Here is an 18,963-nt window from a genome sequence, read left to right as displayed (position 1 = left end):
CCTTGACCTATTAGTTCTTTGTCAATGTAGTTGCCTGCTCGGATCTAGTTATCCAAATGTGAGTCAAATTTCCCAATCTTCCCTTGTAGCAGTGTGATGCACTCGAATATCTTATGTGCATGCTTGGAAAGTTGTTGCTCATTCCCTAGTTTGCACAGACCTCATTTTCGGCAAAAAGAGCCTAGATCCTTTGGGATCAAGCCCAGGAAGTTCCTAAACATATGGATGTTAAAATTGTAAATGGATTGGTTCAAATCCAAGCAAGTTAGATTCAGGGTTTTCTTGATATGTGCTACATTTGCAAGGAAGGAGATCACTATGCCAAACATTTCTTATCGAAGGTTTAGAGGGAGCTACATAATACTAAGTAAGACATGCATGTGGTCAAGAAGGGTGATTTGTCAGGCCAGGAGGTCCTTGCTCTTGATATTTGTGAAGAGCACTCCGCTGAGGCTATGGCATCGGTGGGGTAAGGCCTTGAGATTGGATTGGGTTTGCAGTGAATGTGGACAGGTGGAAGTGGGAAGGCCTCGACTCTCGACAAGAATGTTGTCTTGGGTATGAAGCCCTTGGAAGGCAGCTCATGTGATGCTAAGATGTGGTCGAGGGAGGGCTTTTGCTCGTCATAGAAGGTGGTGGTTGTGGAAAGCATCCTCTTGCTGAGTTTTGAGTTCGTGGAAGAAGTGTAAGATGAAGTTCTATCAGATGCCAACCACAAGAAGCGGTCTCTTGAGGAAAAGTAGTCTCCAGTATAAGCCCCTCAAGGGAGTTGCAATCTCAACCCAATTGGCAAGGGTAGGGCCAAGGTAGCTTAAAGATGCAGCTTGAAATCTTGGTGTTTATAAGGAAAACCATTTTAATTTATTTAGAGATGTCTACACAGCTTTACTGACTAAAGGTGGAGCGAGGGGGCCTTTGGCGGGTAAGTCCCCCTCGTGTTAATGGTGTTCTTCTCATTGAATTTGAGAGGGTGATGTGATAGAGTTAAGCAGAAGGGGTGTTTGAATGTGATTCATGATATAAATGCTAGGATAGTTCTTTTGCAAGGAGTGTGGAAAAGGTGATGCATTTATGAAGTTGGAGCTTGTGGTGTTTGTTAAATGCCCAAGTAGAGGGAAACAAGATACAATGATGTTGGTAAAGGGCCCTATGATGAGCGGTAGAGGTTTGCTTAGAGATAGTGCTGGTGGTCATGTCTTAGCTGTGGAGATGTCGATGTCTGGTTTTTTTTCAATGTGTTATTAATGTATGCTCCTAATGGGACCAAAGAGCCTAGGGAGTGGTGAAGTTTCATGCGGTAGAAGATGGCAAGAGCAAAATGGATCCTCAGCCGTGATTGAAACATGATGGAGCAAGTTGAGGATAGGTTGCACAATAGGAGCTCTTAGTTCTGGAGGCTACGGAGGACCTATGTTTGACTTGGGATCTAATAGTTTATGATGGTTTTAGTGGTTATTCATGGAACAACAGATGTAAGGTCCACGAGTTTTCTGGTGATAAGAATTAATTAGGTCTGTGCATCGAGGGAAGGGTGGTGGATGATATCACCTTTAGGGGGGAAATTATATATTTGTATGTTGAGTCTTTCTAACCACCTTCTATTTGTATAGTGGTTGCTTTTTAGTATGGTGGTTGTCTCTCCCATTGTTGAGAGGGAGGTTTTTGGTTATCACCTTCAAGTTTGATAGTTATCATTTGAAGAACAAAGAGTTATGCAATTAGATCTCGAAGGTACAGTTGAATTGCCACAATTTGGTGTTCAGGATCTGTGCCAAAAGGGAATGTTGAAATTGGGGGAGTAGTGCGTGTTGCTATCAACAACTGGCATGAATAGTATAGAGCTCAGGGGCTAAAAATGGTGGGGCAAATGTGAAGGCTCAAGGAATTGGTGTATAAGGTGCACTCTCTCAATTCGAAGTGGAATCTCCGTTGAGGCTTGGCCTAATGAAGGTAGAGGTTTCCCATCTGGAAAATTCGCCAGGTTGGGAAGGTGAAATTCTTGCTATGGAAGATAATGCATAACTGGGTGGGGTGCTTTGCTACCGTTCGGTTGAATGTATTTGCCATATGTTTTGGGACTCCTCTATAGCTAAAAAAGCATGGAGACCCATGGGTGTGGTTGTGAGTTGGATAGGTTTGATGCCTTTGTATTCAAATAAGATGAACTGGAGAGTGGCCTTTCTAAGAGATCCATAGGGCTTTATGTTGATAGTGGTGGCATGTTGGCCATGTTGTATAAGGGATGTAGTCTTCCTTGCAATTTGGGAGTTCGGCAATAGGATGATCTTTGGGAGGTGGGCATGTGGCTAATAAGCAATCCTGTGTGTTGGCATTAGTGAAGTGCATCTTGTAGGGCACGAGTGTGATTGTAAGAGTGGAAGACTCGCTTGGAAGTGTGTGTGTATGATGTTTGGCACTTAATTTTCTAATGTTTTTTTAGGCTAATTGGTGAAGATTTTTGTGATTGGTCTTCTTTCTTGGGCCCCTTTAATACAAGCTACATGTCATTAAAAAAAAAGAATCAAGGATTAAGCATAAGGGAGAACCAATGAAGAAGTAAGGGCTCTAAATCCAATGAGCCAATTGTGTGCATAAAGTGAATTGAAGTACAAAACTAGCAACAAGGGCAACATGGAAATAGTGGTGGGCACCATGGGATTCACTTTCAATATGCGGTAGACGATTGTGCAAGGTTTGGCAATTAATGCCATCACCTCGTCTTTTTTTTTTTGCATTGGCGTATCTTAACCTGCAAGTTAACTACTAAGGACAAACTTTGTAGTTGGCAACATGTCTCTCCAATGGGGGTCTTCTGCCATTCTGCATTGGAAACTCATGTCCATCTCTTATGAAGTTGCACTGTTGTCTGTAGAGTCTAGTGGAGGCTGCAACATTGGCTACATAATGTGCATCTAGATGTTCACGCTAGATGCTAGGTGATCGATGCAATATGAATGATTCTCTTATTCTTTGTGTGGACAATGATCCGGGCTGTAACCTTGCAGAACGTTTGGATAGCTAGAAATGCACTGGTTTCTTGTGGTATTCCATTGTGAGATGGATTCGAGCTTGCAGTTTAGCAGGACATTCTAGTTACTTTTGCTGGCAGATTTGCTGAATACTTACTTAGTGGCTTGCAAAGCTCGGAGTTCTAGTTTTTAGCTCAATGCGGACCTTTTAATATTTTAATTTATTCCTTTATTTCCACGAAAAAAAAACAAGGAGAATGATTATAAATAATTCATAAGGCTTGCCCTAGATTCAAAATAGAGAGGAAGATGTGTAGTGCGGAAAAGAGGACAGAGATGATGAATTGAAAGCAAAAGAGAGAGAGAGACAGAGAGACAGAGAGACAGAGAGAGACACAGAGAGAGAGAGAGAGAGAGAGAGAGAGAGAGATACTAACATCTCTAAAAGGCCAGAGAGAGAGAGAGAGAGAGAGAGAGAGAGAGAGAGAGAGAGATACTAACGTCTCTAAAAGGCCGAACGGCCTATGAGACTAAAACAATTGATACATCTGCTAGTGTTGTCTCATCAAAGAGAATAACAAAATAAATAAGCTGAAGGCTGAGAGCTACTAAAGGTACAGTCAGAGGGACTGCAAGTGACCCAAAACTAATGAAATACCAAGCAAGTATATACTAAAAGTACCAATTGATCAGCATAGGCAAAAAGCTAATCAATAAAAAGAGAGAGAGAGAGAGAGGGGGGGGGGCTAAAAATGTGGAGGATTTCTAGAGAGAATAATAGCACGTGGAGAGGGAAGAATAGCAAATGGATCGTAAAATCATTGGACATTTTTGGAAAATTGAAAATGGCCATTTTCGCTTTGTTGTGAATGGCCTTCACTTAGTCCTTACTTTAGGATGAGGCCAAAAAACTAGCAACAAGGGAGCCTTATGGGATTGATATCTCAAAGAAATCTCCAAACCCGAAATGCCAAAGCTGCCAAGTGGCTTCATGAGAGTGTGATTGTTTACTTGACGAGTGTGTTGCGAAAAAGGCATCCCACCCTTCAGTGTCAATGGGTCGTTTGATAAAATCTGCAGAGATTGATTCGAATTTGTTTGGATGGGTGGTGGAGTTGGGCGGGGGACACTCGTCTTGTGTTCAGGCTTTTTTCGCTTGATTCTTGCTCAACACCTACCATCCTACATATCCTTGGCTCTCACACCATGTCACCCTCCATCACCTCAAACAATCACTCGTGGGATGCATGAAGCCCGCTCTCAAAACAAAACAAGACCAAAACAATGACGTAGAATCGGATATGTGCGATCAACCCAATCAGCAAGCACGCAGGACGCTCCCGAACAGTCAAAGAAATTCCATCAATGCTGTAGAATCTGATCTGCAATCAACCCAATTAGCAAGTAAGCGAGCAGGAGCTCCCGAACAGTCAAAGAAATTCCATCCAATCAACAAGCAGGAAGCTGTCACACAAATTCACAAGATGTACTGAAAACGAAAACAACCGAACTCTGAAAACGAAAACAACCAAACTGCAAATAGATTCGAAGGAGAGTAACGAATGGAGGCACCAACAAAGTGAAAGAACCCCAAGAAAAGAACTGCAAAGAAGTGGAATCTGATGTCCAGACTAGAGAATAAGGAAGAAATAAATGGAGGATGAATAATTGGGTTTGAGGAGAATAATAAATGGGGTTTGATATTGCTCACATTACTGAGAAGAGTCGTGCAGGATATGGATGAGTGTTTTCGAAGGTTGACCGATTCAGAAACGGATAAACCTTGATATTTATGAGGAGGAAATTGGTGGGCAACTTCATGTGGACTGATGGGTTTTGGAGGAGTTTGGGCTCAAAAACTGACCTCAAAACCACTTCTTTCTTCCCAACAAAGTACTTTCCATGATTTTTGAAAGCTGTACTGCCCAATTTCAAAGTTCATTTATTATTCCTCTTCCAAATCTGCAGCTTTGAACCGTTCTCCATTGCCCATCATCAACCCAATCATCTCCCCAATGTTCCCAGCCTTCTCTGTTTGTGATTCCACTATTGCATCCAATTGTTGGGATTCCACTTCTACTCCTGCATCCAATTGTTGGAATTCCGCAACTGCATCCAATTGTTGTGGGCTGCGCTTGCAATTGTTGGGCTGGTCTTCTGCATCATCCCCTGCTCTTTCTCTGTTTTGTGTTTCATCCTTACACCTCCATCTTTACAGTAATCCATAAGTTTACTGCACAGCTTCCCCTTTCTCAGTCAATTCCTGCTCTTTCTTTCTATTTGGGGAGCGTGTGCTTTCTTCCCGTTTTCAAATCCGCGTTTCCTCTCCGCTTTCCAAGCAGATGCACCCAAAAACCTTCTCGCACCCATCGCCCCTGCCCCCTTGACGACCCCCTCCCACTCTTCCCGCTCCGCCCATTTGTCTCTTTTCCCTTGGCTTTGTGTTGCCTGCTTTGGACGGCTTTCGCATCCACACACCACTGTCCCTATTCAGCTTTCGCCAAGAATTCGCCTTGATTCCTCTTTTTCTCACTCCCCTGCTTGCGATCCATCCTGGATTCTCACCCTCCTCCTCATCTATCCCAATAAGAGCACATCATTTTGCCCTTTAGAGGGACTGCATGCGGCTGCTCCCGCTTCAATTTCACGTCTCCAATTCCTATGTAAGCTAGCATTTTTACCAGGCAGAAAATGAAAATGTCGCAAGACAAAATTCGCCTTAACGTAGGAGGAAAGATTTTCGTCACCAGCAGCACCACACTGTCCAATGCTGGCCCGGATTCAATGCTATGTGCGATGATAAACGACAATTGGCGGGCGAAAACAAACTGCTCGACCGAAGAGCTTTTCATCGACCGCAATCCTGTCTATTTCTCCATCCTCCTTGATTTACTGAGAACGGGTGAGCTGCACATTCCTCCTGGAATGTCCGAGAAAGCCCTTCACAGAGAAGCCCTATTCTACGGCATTCTCGATCACGTCCGAGCAGCTAGATGGGGCTCTTTAGATGGCAATAGATTAGAGTGCACCGCCTCGATAAGTGGAAGGGCAACTGGTGATGCAACCGCCATTCGAGCTGCTCAAGATGGGGGCTGCTGCGTTGCCCATGGCGCTATGGTGCACGTCTATGATTGGACTATGGAGGAACAAGCGCCCCTTACGCTAGACTATGTGAATGTCAACGATGCGGGATTTCTAAATCCTCAGAGGGTGGTTATCTGCACCTGCGAAAGAGGGGACAAAGATGGCGGAATGGCTGTCTTTAACGTGAAGACCGGGAGGCCAGAACACAAATTTCAAGTGTGTCACAATGGCCAACTGAAGAATTGCACCGCAGGAGCCTTGGCATGCAGTGATTCCCATCTCTTCGCCAGTTGCAGAGGTCGTTGCAATGAGTACGGCGTTGGAAGCTGGGATCTGGTGAGCGGGCAGCTGATTGATTTCTTTTACGAAAGCCCTTCTTGGCCCCTTGGCGATGCTTGTAAGCTTCAGTGGCTTCCACAGCGCAATTTGCTTCTGGTGGCCACTCTTTACCCTCGCAGTGACGACAGTTTCATAAGTCTTTTGGACATGAGATCAAAGAGTGTTGTTTGGTCGTGGACGGATTCTGAATCCTCCCTTGTTATGGATGAGAAGGTTGTTATGGATACCGTGGCTATGGAGGAGTCTTCCACAGTGTGTGTAGTGAATCAATACGATAATCTTGGTTTCATCGACATGAGAAATAGCAACCAAGGTGTGAGATGGAGGGATCGTTACCAGCCAGGAAAGATTTCCGAATCAGAGGAGCGTTGCTACTCAAAGCTTGCTGTATGGGGCTCTCAGCTCTTTTCCACCAAAAATGACAGTGTTTACGTATTTTGCACTCCTGATTGGGATGCTGCACGAAGTGTGCAGACTGCAAGATTGAGAAAACCAGAGGGAGGTGCGATTTCAGACATTGCAGTTGGGGGAGACAGGCTTTTTGTCTTACACAGTGAGGAAGATATATTTGATGTATGGGAAACTTCGGGAGCTTCGAGCATTGTAAATACTATGTAGCATCATTGCTATCCCAAGATGGCAGGCTTGTTCATCAAGATCACATGGCACGATGCTTGCAAGAAGCGTGTCAAGTGGCTGATTGAACGACTATTGCAATTTCATGCCTCGAGTATTACATGGCAATTTCTAGGTAGTAAATATTTGACATACTATTGCTATGCTGTATGACTTTTGTCATTCTCATTAAATCTTGAAGCTTGGCTAACCACAATTTTCAAATTCAAAACAAACGATAATGGTTGTGGCATGACATGGTCGTCTCATGATCCAGGCAGCTCAAGGAAAGTTCATTTTTGTGAGATTATAATCAGTATAATCTGTGTTGTTTTGACCGGCTTCCACTTTGGATGTTATCAAGTTGTCTTTTGTAGGTAGGCATCTTCGTTACAAAGCACGGGAAAGATGTTTGTGATGCTCCTTACAATTAAAAATAGATACTAATTGCAACCTGACAGTCAAGGTCATCTCACTGCCTGTTACACTTAGTTTGTGCGAATCTCACAAACCAAAGTGCTGTCTTTCGGATTGTGAACGATCTGTGAATCTAATGACTCATCAGACCTCCCGCAAGGGTTGCATTCCAGCATTATTAGCATCCAATAAGTATTAAGGAGTCCGGAATGTCATCCCCTCAGCAGGTCTGCTCTCATGGTGATACTTCAGCTGCTCTGATTTCTGCATAAGTAGTTGAGTTTTCTCTGTAGTCCCTGATTTGTAGGGACTTGTTTTCAAGTTTAAAACACAAAGAAAACGGCCTACGTGTGCTTTATCCTGCTAAGGATGGTAAACTGTCCGGGCTTATCCAGGTCAGCATTTGTTGGCGTGTTTCCTTTGAACAATAGAAGCTGAATACGATGCAAGTGAGGCATGTATTGTCAAGATGCTATCAGATCAAATAATGAGCAATTCTATGTTGTATATAAATTTCAAGGCGGCTAGGCCTAATGAACTGTCCTCACTGAAATGTTTCCGAGACTGACGAAGACGAATGGATCCAAACTTTCCAGGTTGCCAATTCAAAATGATCTTTCAGTGCTTTTTCTGTATCTTTAGGCAGGAAGTCTTGCTATATTGTTTCTCTCGTATTTCAGTGTGTCTCTACATTTAACTTATCAGTTCAGTTTCTTGTTTTAACCTCAGCTAAATTGTGTACTTGTTGATAGCTGGAAACATGGCCTTTTCCAGCTGTAAGAACCCTCATACTCTAGGAATATTGCAGATTTCTGAGGTTCAAAGGTGAAACAAATGCTGAGGAGTTTATTATTGGCTTTGGATTTTATATTAGAAAGTCATGCGCCCTCCTCGCTGTAGTCGGACAGTACACCAAGTCGACCTCTCCATCCATGATGAGCTCGCGTACAAAGTGATATTGAATCTCAATGTGTTTTGTGCGAGCGTGGAACACAGGGTTCTTTGCAATCGCCATGCAACACTGATTGTCACATGATAGCTGCGTAGGCTTGTTCTGCACTGCACCCATGTCCCCCAAAATCCTCCTCAACCACACTGCCTCGCAAGAAGTAAAGCATGCAGATTTGTACTCGGCCTCGGTAGAAGAAAGAGCAACTGTGGGTTGCTTCTTGCTGACCCATGACACAACTCCAGATCCAAGTGAGAAACAATAACCTGTCACTGATCTCCTGATGTCCACGTCTCCTGCCCAATCCAAGTCACAGAATCCAGTCAAGATGTTGCCCTTTCAAGTGTGCCTTTGATGTATTTCAGCACCCACATCCCTGCCCTCCAATGGTTCTCCCGGGGCTTATTGGAAAACTTGCTTAGTACACCAGTCGCAAAACTGATATCCGACCATGTATTGCACAGGTAAATCAAGCTGCCCACAAGCCTTCTGTACTTCGCTTCGTCCACCAGTGGTGATGAATTCTCGTTTGAGAGCTTCGCGTCAACCTCCATAGGGGTACCAACTGTCTTGCACTCAGCCATGCCAAATGCCTTTAGTATCTCTCCAGCATACTTCAGCTGTGAAATGAAGATCTGTTTTGGCTCCTGCCAAACTTCAATCCCCAAACAGAAATGCATCAGTCCGAGGTCTGTCATTTCAAACTCTCTTCCTAGCAAATGCTTTGTCTGCGAGATCTTCTCTTCATGGTTTCCTGTTATGATAAGGTCATCTACATAAAGGACCACGTTCATACACCTGCCTCCTCCTCTGAAGATATACAAATTTGCATCACATGGACTCCTCCTGAACCTGTTTTGCAGAAAGTAGGCATCAATTCGCTAGTACCACACTCGTGGGACATGTTTCAGCCCGTAAAGTGCCTTCTTCAGTTTACAGACTTTACCTTCTGAACCGGGGATCTCAAAACCTGGTGGTTGTTCCACGTATACCTCCTCCTTGAGATCTCCATTCAGAAAGGCGGATTTCACATCCATCTGAAACACGGGCCAACTTTCTTGGGCAGCTAAAGCCAAAACACTGCGAATTGTGGCTAGTCGAGCTGTGGGAGCAAAAGTATCTTGATAATCAAAACCATGTATCTGTGCGAATCCTCTTGCCACGAGCCGAGCCTTGTGCTTATCCAACGTGCCGTCGGACTTGTACTTGGTCTTGTACACCCACTTGGTTCTGATTACCTTGCGTTTTGGTGGTCGATCCACAAGGTCCCAAGTGTTGTTCTTCATTATGGAGCCATACTCCGACTGCATAGCCTCCCTCCACCTATCATCGCCCTGTGCCTCTTCAAGACACTTGGGTTCATCAGCACGGATCACTTCTGTCATCAAAGCATAGTTGACCAAGTGTTCCTACGCCCTTCTTTGCTCCTTTATTCTCTTGGACCGGCGGTGTTCGGATGGTTCCTCCTCAATGGTTGGAGGTTCTCTGCCATCCAAAAGCTGCTTTACCCACTTCGAGAATGGCCGTTGCCGTTGTGGTTCTGCGTGCTCTTCTTCATCTTCTTTGTCTTGAATCCTCCCAAGCACCGTTGGGGGAGTTCGGTCTGCTATTGGTGGCGGTACTGGATGGATATCCTGGTCCTGGTTGTCTGGGAAGGAAGCATCCTCCTCCAATTGATGCGGCTGTTCTGAGAAGATCACATCGCAACTTATAATTACTTTCTTGGTAATAGGGTTGTAGAGACGGTAACCCTTCGCCTCTTCACTGTAGCCCAAGAAAATACACTTCCGGCTCTTCGGTTCCCATTTGGTCCTGGTAGCATCAGGGACATGCACAAAACAGTCACATCCAAAAACTCTGAAATATGCAACTGAAGCTTTCTTACCAGAAAAGGCCTGCAATGGAGTCATCCCGCCGTTCACAGCCTTCGTGTAGCTACGATTGAGGATGTAAACTGCAGTGTTATATGCTTCAGCCCAGAAAGTCTTTGGCAAATCTTTCCCTTTCATCATACTCCGGCCCATTTCGCAGATGACGCGCATCTTGCGTTCTGCTACTCCATTTTGCTGTGATGTATGTGGCGGGGGCTTCTGCCTCTTGATTCCATGACTTTTGCAGCAACTTTCGAATTCAGTTGATATGAACTCTCCACCTCTGTCTGATCTCAACTTCTTCACCTTCCTCCCCGTTTCTTTCTCGACCATTACATGCCATTCCTTGAACCTACTAAAAGCCTCGTCTTTAGTCTTCAGGAAGTATATCCATATCCTTCTACTGTAGTCGTCGATCAGCGTCATGAAGTAGTAGGAACCACCCAAAGCTTCCGTCTCCATCTTTCCGCAGAGGTCCGTGTGAATGAGCTCTAGAGGAGCCTTTGCCTTGTTGGCCTCTTTAGGAAGGGGATGCCGATGCTGCTTGCCCATCATGCAAGCTTCACATACATCGCGCAGATCTGAAATTTCTGGTAGGTCTGCAATCATTTCACTTTTATGCATCTCCTTCGAAGAACTAAGGTTTAGATGACCAAACCTCTCATGCCACAGCTTAGTGTTCTTCACATCCGCTCGAGCACTGAAAGCTGAGAGTTCGTAAATGTTGTTGCGCTGTGTACCTTTACCAACGACCTTCCCTTGAAGATCTAGAATCTGTGCACCATTCTTATCGAATTGAACTTTGAGGTCCCGATTCGTGATCGCAGAAACGGACAACAAGTTCCTCTTGATATCTGGCACATAAAGAACATCGGACAACTGTTTTATAACTCCATCTGACTTGAGAGCAATCGTACCTTTTCCTTTTGCTGGACATTTTGCATCATTGCCGACTGCTACCAGGATGTCATTCCCTACCGGCTGTAGAGAGATATACCAATCCTTCCAACTGGTCATGTGGCGCGATGCACCACTGTCAATGATCCAAGGTTCATCCGTAGGTACATGAACTGCCTCCGTGCAAATCTTCTCAATTGCTATGAACAACTCTACTGGTACTGCCTGCGTGCTGTTGCTGGACTCTTTCTTTACTCCGTTCTTCTCATCTGCAATATTCTTTCGGCACTCATTCTTCTTGTGCCCTGCCTTGTTGCAATAGTAGCACTTGATCTTCTTCTTTCTCTTTTTATCATCAAAAGAAGATGGGTTACTAGAGTCCTTATCCTTACCTTTCTTTGATCCGGTCCAGAAAGCCGAATCTTCTCCGGTCCTCGTCTTTTGATGCATCTCCTCCTCCAGAAGCATCGCGCTGAAATCCTCAAAGTTGAGGGACAGATTTCTGTTTTGCATATTCAGCGCCGTAACAAGACCGTCGTACTTTGGTGGGAGAATCCGTATGCACCTTCGTGTTAGATTCTCGCTAGTGATGGTGATGCCAATCACAGTCATCTGATCGTGCAGATTCTTCGCCCTGGTGATGAACTTCTCTGTCGCTTCAGACTCAGATAGTTTTTCGTTCGCAAGTTGAGTCTCCAGATTCTGAATCTGCGTCTGATTCGTGGTCTCGTACTGATTTTTCAAGACCGTCCATGCCTCCTCCATTGTGGTGGCATGCTAAATTAACGTCATGACGGAATCACTTACACTGCAGATAATAGAATACAGCGCATCTGCATTTCTTCTTGTCTATGCGAGAATCTCATCCGCAGTTGGTACTATCTGTTGTCCTGCATTGGCTGGATCCGGTCTCGCAACCGGCCTCACGTTCACCCTAGTAGCAGTATCCCAAAGCTCGTATGCACTTAGAATGGTCTTCATCTTAAACTTCCAGAGTGGATAGTTAGAGCCGTCCAACTTTCCGCTTTCGCCGAACGGTGGGATTCGCAGTCTTGCGGGCTGGGCCATCTCTCACAATCTGCTCGCAAACAGAAACACACTACCAAATCTTCTTGCTAGAGTCCAAGCTCTGATACCATGTAAGAAAATAATACAACGTCTGTGCTCAACAGATAACAGGATCTAGTACGCAAGAGAGAACAACAGATAGTATGGAGAATCAAAAATTTGATTACTGTAGAACTGATACAATAGATGGCGCTGCCTCCCAGCCGTGCGCTCCTGTGAAAGAGGCTTCGATGGCGAGCTGAAAACAGTAGAGGACGGAGGCTGGATGCTAAGGAATTAGGGTTGCTGTAACCAGTGATGAAATGGGCTTCACGGGCTTGCTCTTATATAGCCACCAATTGTAGTCGGTTGGGCTCAATTGGGTGACCGACCCAGTCCGCCCAAAACGATCGACTGGGGGTCGGTCCCGAAATAAGCCACCGACCACACGATAGAACCGGTGCGCAAAATAGAGCAACTAACCTACAGTCTCCGTTCGGCCCACAGCCATCCGGGATCATCTGGGACTCCAAACGGGCCCCGCAACCCGAGAGTGAGCTGCCCCGGGAAAAGCTCTGCCTACCCTCAGTGCGGTCAGTCATGGGATGCCTTCCCGCACTTGCATGTAGCCTAGTTGACGGTGTGCCAACTCTATCTGAAGCCGTCCAGCCATCAGGCCACACATGGTCCCCATCTAGTGTCCAAACCAAGACCTACCGGATAACCGAGCTACTCAAATGCCTTCTTCTCATATGGGGGGCTTACAAGTAGAGTTAGCTGGTTCCCGCGTAGTTACACGAGAGTGGAGCATTGATATCTAACACTCACAAAGTTCAGCCAAAGTGCTGAGGTGTATATTTGCTTGCAATTTATTATCTAGAGTCATATTTACTTATGTTTCGAAATATGCTTGGTTTCTTGCATCATCATGAACTAAAGCATCAATTAAGATCTTTACTAAGCTTTCTGATTCACTTATGCATATTATGCACAGTCTTTAAATTTAGAGCAACTTCTTTAACATATTTTGTTTGCAAGCCATTTCTCTTGATCCAAAGCATTTGTGAAGTTGTGAGTTTCAAAGGTGTTTGTTATGTCATCCTTTCTCTCTTCTCAATTCCATGTACTTTTAGTCAATGCAACGAACAAGCAACCTGTAGATTTCCCAAGAACTGGAAATTGTGTTATTTGTCCTTAATCTCTTCCAACAGTTCAATGCACGTATTCATTGCATGCAAGTGTGTAAATTCAGTTCTCTACAATCAGTGCTGCTTTTGTCTGTAAGCTTTATGCTAGACCTGCAGCAACTTGTTGAAATCAGTCAAAGAAAGTTTGGTCAAGTCAATTTACTTCAAACAGGGAAAATCTTCCTTTCTGTAAACAGAATGCTAAACATTGTTTTGTGTTCAAGACCCTCCACTTGTTCCACAGCAATGGGATCTTCCTGATGCTTTCTTTACTTCTTTCCAGTTTTCGGTTCCTTTCCCAGCTCCTGGATCACCTACAATGCTTCCAACTCTCATCATTTCCATCCTACTTGGGCTCCTTGTTTTTCCAGCTGTCTGTAATTTAATTTCTGGTGACATCACATTTAAAGATTGATTCAATGAAGAGCTTCACGGTGCTCTGACTGTCTCACATGATTTCTGTAAACTTTGCCAAGTGGAAATTCTTTCAGAGTATGTATCCTTTGTCAATAACAGACGTTAAATCCTTTTAACTAGAAGTCCTAATTGCCAATGTAGACGCCCTTTCAGTTTCCTTTACGTTGAGAGAGTTTAGTCTTTGCTCACAATGCATATGAGCAATAGCTAATATGTTCATCTTGTTGATTACCAGAGTTCATACTGTCGTTCTTCCATTCTGATGCTGCCCTTAACAATGCTCTCTCAAACAGCACAATAGCCACTCTGTCAAACAGAGTTCTCACATTGAAACCTGGGTAGTCGACATTTTCAACCTTGTGTCAAACAACATAAACCTTAAAAGTAAAGAAAAAAGTGCATCAAACAATGTTGAAGATGTTTGTAAGCTAACACCACTCAAAGCCACCATATGAAAAGAGAGACGATGTCTTACCAGATTTTGCACTAACCTCAAAATATTCTGCCCGTAATTCTGATGCTACACGCTCAGCATGAGTGGCTGAAACTATGTGGAACATATCTGACTGCAAAACTTTGAAACCAATGAGTAGATTGCACAAATAAAAGAAGTCACCACACAACAGCCTTTAGTGCAAAAACCAGGTAAAAACCTATCAGTGCATGGAATCATGGCCTAAGGTTTCTGCACAAAGAGAGAGAAACTATGACCTTGCAGCCTGCCAGAAAAACACATAAGTCATGATTGTTTGGATTTTCCTTCCTAACTTCAGCAATCCACTGCACAAATCTCATGAGAAAAATGTCATCGATAGCCATATAACTGGCACATGACTTCCATGAGAATGAAATGTGAAGATCAAAATTAATCCCCTTTCCCTCTGTTTACAAGATATTTGATGGTACCTGCTTTGCATGTGCAAGAGTCTCAGGCACACCGAGGTCAAAAGAAGCAATGCATGCTTGTGCACCTCTATAGTATGCCTTTGATAGAGCTCGAAAGCGCTCTTGTCCAGCAGTATCCCAACTAAATCCGTGCATATGAATCTTTAGTTAATAACCTAGGGAAGCTTTTTGACTCCAATTTATATCAAAAAATTAAATTCAGCAACAGGAGAGCTCATAACGATCAGTCACTAGAGGTATAAAGAAGTCCACGTGTAAAATTAAGATAACTCCGCAACCCAAACCAGTTGGCAACAATTTTACTGTGGGACAGAGCGAAATTCGTGGATGGAATTTTAATAGTAGAACCAAGCAAGTGTTTCAATAATTCTATAGACTGCACAGCACAGAACATACATATGTAATGTGAAATTGTAGTCTTCATATGCATATTTCTCCCAGTAAAAATCAACTCCAATCGTGGACTGCAAGGAGAGAAACCATATGAGCAGGTAACCTGAGACGATACCTAGTGCTTTACATCGAATGAGGTCAAATGAAGCCTTACAAACAAAAATTGGAATACCTGATAATCACCTGTGTACAACTCATCTATAAGTCGCAAAATAAGACATGTTTTTCCAACACGCGGGTCTCCAACAAGCACCACCTTCTCAGCTAAGTCTAGGTTCCTTCTGCTTGAAAACAGAAAGGTATTAGAACTGTGTTTTAAATACATCATGAAAGTTTGGACAAGAGCATGTATGTAAGCATCAAACACTACTCTGGACGACAAGATGTAATGTTTTTGTTTGAGAGAATCCTAATTGAAAACTCTCAAACTTATTTTTTGTTCATTTTATGAAGATTGAAGAGGGAAAATTAGCTTTGTAATCATACGGGGAGAGGACTTTTCTGCTTGCTTATTTGCATCTCCACTTTCCTCAATGCCTGTTATTTGTGAGATTGTGCGTGTAGTGGACAGAAATTCCTTCACAGCGATTAGAGTACAAACCACATCATATCAGCAAGAGTGTGTGTGTGTGTGTGTGTGAGAGAGAGAGAGAGAGAGAGAGAGAGAGTATATGCAAGTGTCAGCATATCAGTTTTATCTACTCCACTCTTTGGTGCTAATGAAACCAGTTGGGAATGTCATTGTCACTCATTTTAATACATGAACTAGCCAGGCAAATGGAATGAATGAGACCATTCATGTTTGGTTAATTCTAGTTACAAGCATATAACAAGCTTCAGTAGCTAATATTGAGTGGGATAAAACCACGGCATGAGTAGGTCTTTAAGATCATGTCCATGTTGGCATGTCGAGACTCCTATGTCCAAATTCACATATAAATGTAAATATTTACAGGTATGGATGGACAAAGATTTGGGATATATTTTCCCCTTCAAGGACCTGGCCTATGTAAACATGTAGGAATTAGATCCACCTTTGGGTTTCATATGCAAAAAGCAAGACACAAAGAGGTTGATACACATCAGTACTCGAACAATGATCTTCTAAATAAGCTCCCCCACAATGTTTTGTTTCATCTGTACATATTTACGTATATGTGTCCTCATAGGTACCCGAAGTAGCTTGTGCTGCTAAAAATGTTCCAATATTGCCTCCAAAAAGAGAGCTTCCCTTAGTGATTGTACTGCTTTATAGAGACAAGACATCATCTAACAGTTGGTATGGTTGCAAAATGTGTATGCATTTTCAATGTCAGGAAAGCTCAAATTTCAGGACTTTGGGAACGTTTATACTCCCTGAAGGCAGACTGTCCAGAAAGCTTCTCTCTGTTTCATATTCTTCCAAGTATTAGACAACAGTGAAAGGTGTTAACGTTAGCCTATACCCTCAAACCTCTATGGTCAGTGCATAGCTTCCTCTAACCATAAAATGAGCTGCTGTGCTTGGAAGCTGAGTTTGAAATCAAGCATTGTGAAGGAATAGGGTGCCCTGGTGGTCAAGTATCGTGTCTACTCTGATGGGGTACCTTCTGGGGTATTCAGCATCCCTCTCTTCTTAGCAACACCCACCCCTTCCCTCAGTTCCTCTTTCCTTGCTCCAACGTGGAGCATCCTTCGTTTCACCTCTTTGCTAAGCGTTGGGCAGTTTGTTCCCTGGTAGCTGTTTACATTTCCCTTTTTGCCTTTTTTGCAATTTGCCTCCTGGTAGCTGTTTCGAGTTTTCTTTTTTCCTTTTTGGTAGGTACTTCAATAAAATGGAGCTGCCTCTGTACTCCCTGGGAGCTGCCCTGTGCCCTCCCTAAGCTGATGTACTAGATGGTTTTCATGTTGTCCCATAGACCTCTTGGTCTCCCGTGGACGTTAACAAAGTTTCTTTCTTTCTCATGTCTCTCCATCCTGGTACTTCTGCAAAAGCAGATCTGCATTGCTGGAGGCTTTCAGGAGGACAGACTGGTCAGTGTGAAACCAGACTTTGGAGATCACCCTTGGTTGACCAGCAGTCGGCCTGTGCATTCAGTGATCTGTGCCATTGCTTGCCAGATGGCATAGGAATGCTCTGCCTACAGATCCTCTTCAACAGAGTCTGGTAAGCTTCAGGGCTCTGGCATGAACCTTTTCCTTTTCTCACGTGTGTGAGGTGCGTACTATGCATTTGCGGTTCCACCAGAAGAGCACTTGCGCTTTTACATTCATAAATCTTGTAATTGTGTCTTCAGGCAAAGGTCTTTTGTATTTAAGGATCCATGCAGAGGCAACTTACAGTGTTTATTTTATCATCCTTATTATGGTTCCAAGGCCTGGGAGGCTCCCTGCCCTGCTTTTCATACACGTTGGTTCGGCATAGTTGCAGTGAGAATTCTGTTGGTTCCCATGATTCCGCAGTGGCTTTGGACGATGATATCATAGATATTACTCATGGTTGGTGCGACTCAAAACGACTTTGTTGTACTGTAATGTGCCGGGCTTAACTATGGTTGTAGCTCCTTTATACATGCTTTTCTTTTTAGGAATTATGCACGTTGAATATCGTTCTCTGTTTGTAAGTTGTTCCACGAACTAAACAAATCTTATTTGTGCAAGACGAAATGTGAAAGCACCATAAAAGTTGAGGCACCCGCCTGTCTGTTGAATAAATTCCAAAATGTTTAGAATGAGCCAGCTCTGAAAAATTACAAGAAAAATGAGAGATTTCTATAAAGGACCACTGGAAGTTGGAGTGGGACAAGAAATGGAAACTATATATGATCAAGCTGCCATTTCTTTTTCCTGTGGCCTTTCTATTTGAGCAAGCATTGTACGATAAATTGATCTTGAACTTATAATGTGTACTTTGCAAAGCTTGGCCTCCCGTTTGAAGGGGCCTATCCTCTCTCTCTCTCTCTCTCTCTCCCCCCACACACACACACACACACACATTCGTTTGCTAATGGCACTTGTTGCCGGAAGTTTGCCATCTATACCTGTCATAGTATGGATGAGCGGCGGTAAACTCGTCCACAAACTTTTTAAAACCTGCCTGACCTCCTTGGTGCTTGGTTAAATCAACCCTGCACGCAAAAAGATAAGCACGTCTACAGTCCACAAAATTCCCACGCCATCCTAACGAGGCAGTTCAGCCCAATAAAACTGCGTTCTCTCCATACCGTCCTCTCCCGGGCTCAACATAAGCTTCCAATGAGATGGGTGCTCTGTTCGAAACAGCGCTTCTGGTCCTCGAAGGCACCATTAGGCAACTGCTGCTCTCTAGAATTTTGGGTCAGCATGGAAAAATATGCGAGGGAACCAAATCAGCAACAGTGATGTTCTCGACAGAATTTCCGCTACAGGCCACAAAAAAGAGACGGTAGCAACGCTTGTCTATAATCATGGCAATTAGGAAGGGGCGACGTTTCACTCGAACAAACAATTGTTGGATGGTCTACCCAATACGGGTTGGCAGTTGATCGGTCACATTACTCACCACACTCCATTACAACTTGACTATCCTTGTTTCCCTTGTCCTCTGGGGCCGACGTCTTCCATGCTGGGCTCTGGTGCCTCATAGGATATCTTTCATGCTTTTAATTAACATCCATTGCCACTTCCTACTTCCAAGGAGGGCCAAATGTTTGCAGCCTCGTCCCCCGCCCCCTTCCACCTGCCATATGGGCCCTCGAAATTGAGTACAAGAGCTCCATCTCCCATCCTTGTGAGCACATGAACCTACTCTGCCCATCATTGCTTGATTGTAGCATCGGATCTAGAGATAGGGAATGCATGCATGGGCAGATGGAGACAAGATTCATGGCATCACGGTCAAGGTGAGTTGGTCG

The 18,963-nt window shown here is 43.9% G+C and overlaps 2 protein-coding genes across 2 annotated transcripts; one reads left to right on the top strand and one right to left on the bottom strand.

Moving 5' to 3' along the window:
* The first annotated feature begins 5,109 nt into the window (after nt 1-5,109).
* LOC147892881 (BTB/POZ domain-containing protein At2g24240-like) lies at nt 5,110-7,207 on the top strand. Its single transcript, XM_087387466.1, has one exon. The coding sequence runs from the start codon at nt 5,661-5,663 to the stop codon at nt 7,008-7,010; it is 1,350 nt and encodes a 449-aa protein (XP_087243592.1). The 5' UTR covers nt 5,110-5,660; the 3' UTR covers nt 7,011-7,207.
* A 6,284-nt stretch (nt 7,208-13,491) lies between these two features.
* LOC147892880 (ras-related protein RABD1-like) lies at nt 13,492-18,397 on the bottom strand. Its single transcript, XM_087387822.1, has 9 exons — nt 18,295-18,397; nt 18,112-18,198; nt 15,264-15,372; nt 15,095-15,162; nt 14,699-14,819; nt 14,504-14,572; nt 14,268-14,358; nt 14,025-14,126; nt 13,492-13,764 (listed from the first exon to the last, which is right to left on the bottom strand). The coding sequence occupies exons 1-9, from the start codon at nt 18,375-18,377 to the stop codon at nt 13,595-13,597; spliced, it is 900 nt and encodes a 299-aa protein (XP_087243948.1). The 5' UTR covers nt 18,378-18,397; the 3' UTR covers nt 13,492-13,594.
* Between the last annotated feature and the right edge of the window lie 566 nt (nt 18,398-18,963).

This window comes from Dipteris shenzhenensis, chromosome 16 (genome assembly GCF_047967505.1).
Source record: "Dipteris shenzhenensis isolate YYH24624 ecotype China chromosome 16, Dip_SZ_1.0, whole genome shotgun sequence".
NCBI lineage: Eukaryota > Viridiplantae > Streptophyta > Polypodiopsida > Gleicheniales > Dipteridaceae > Dipteris > Dipteris shenzhenensis.
The sequence above is the reverse complement of the archived record's forward strand: the minus strand, read 5'-3'. Positions and strand labels throughout refer to the sequence as shown.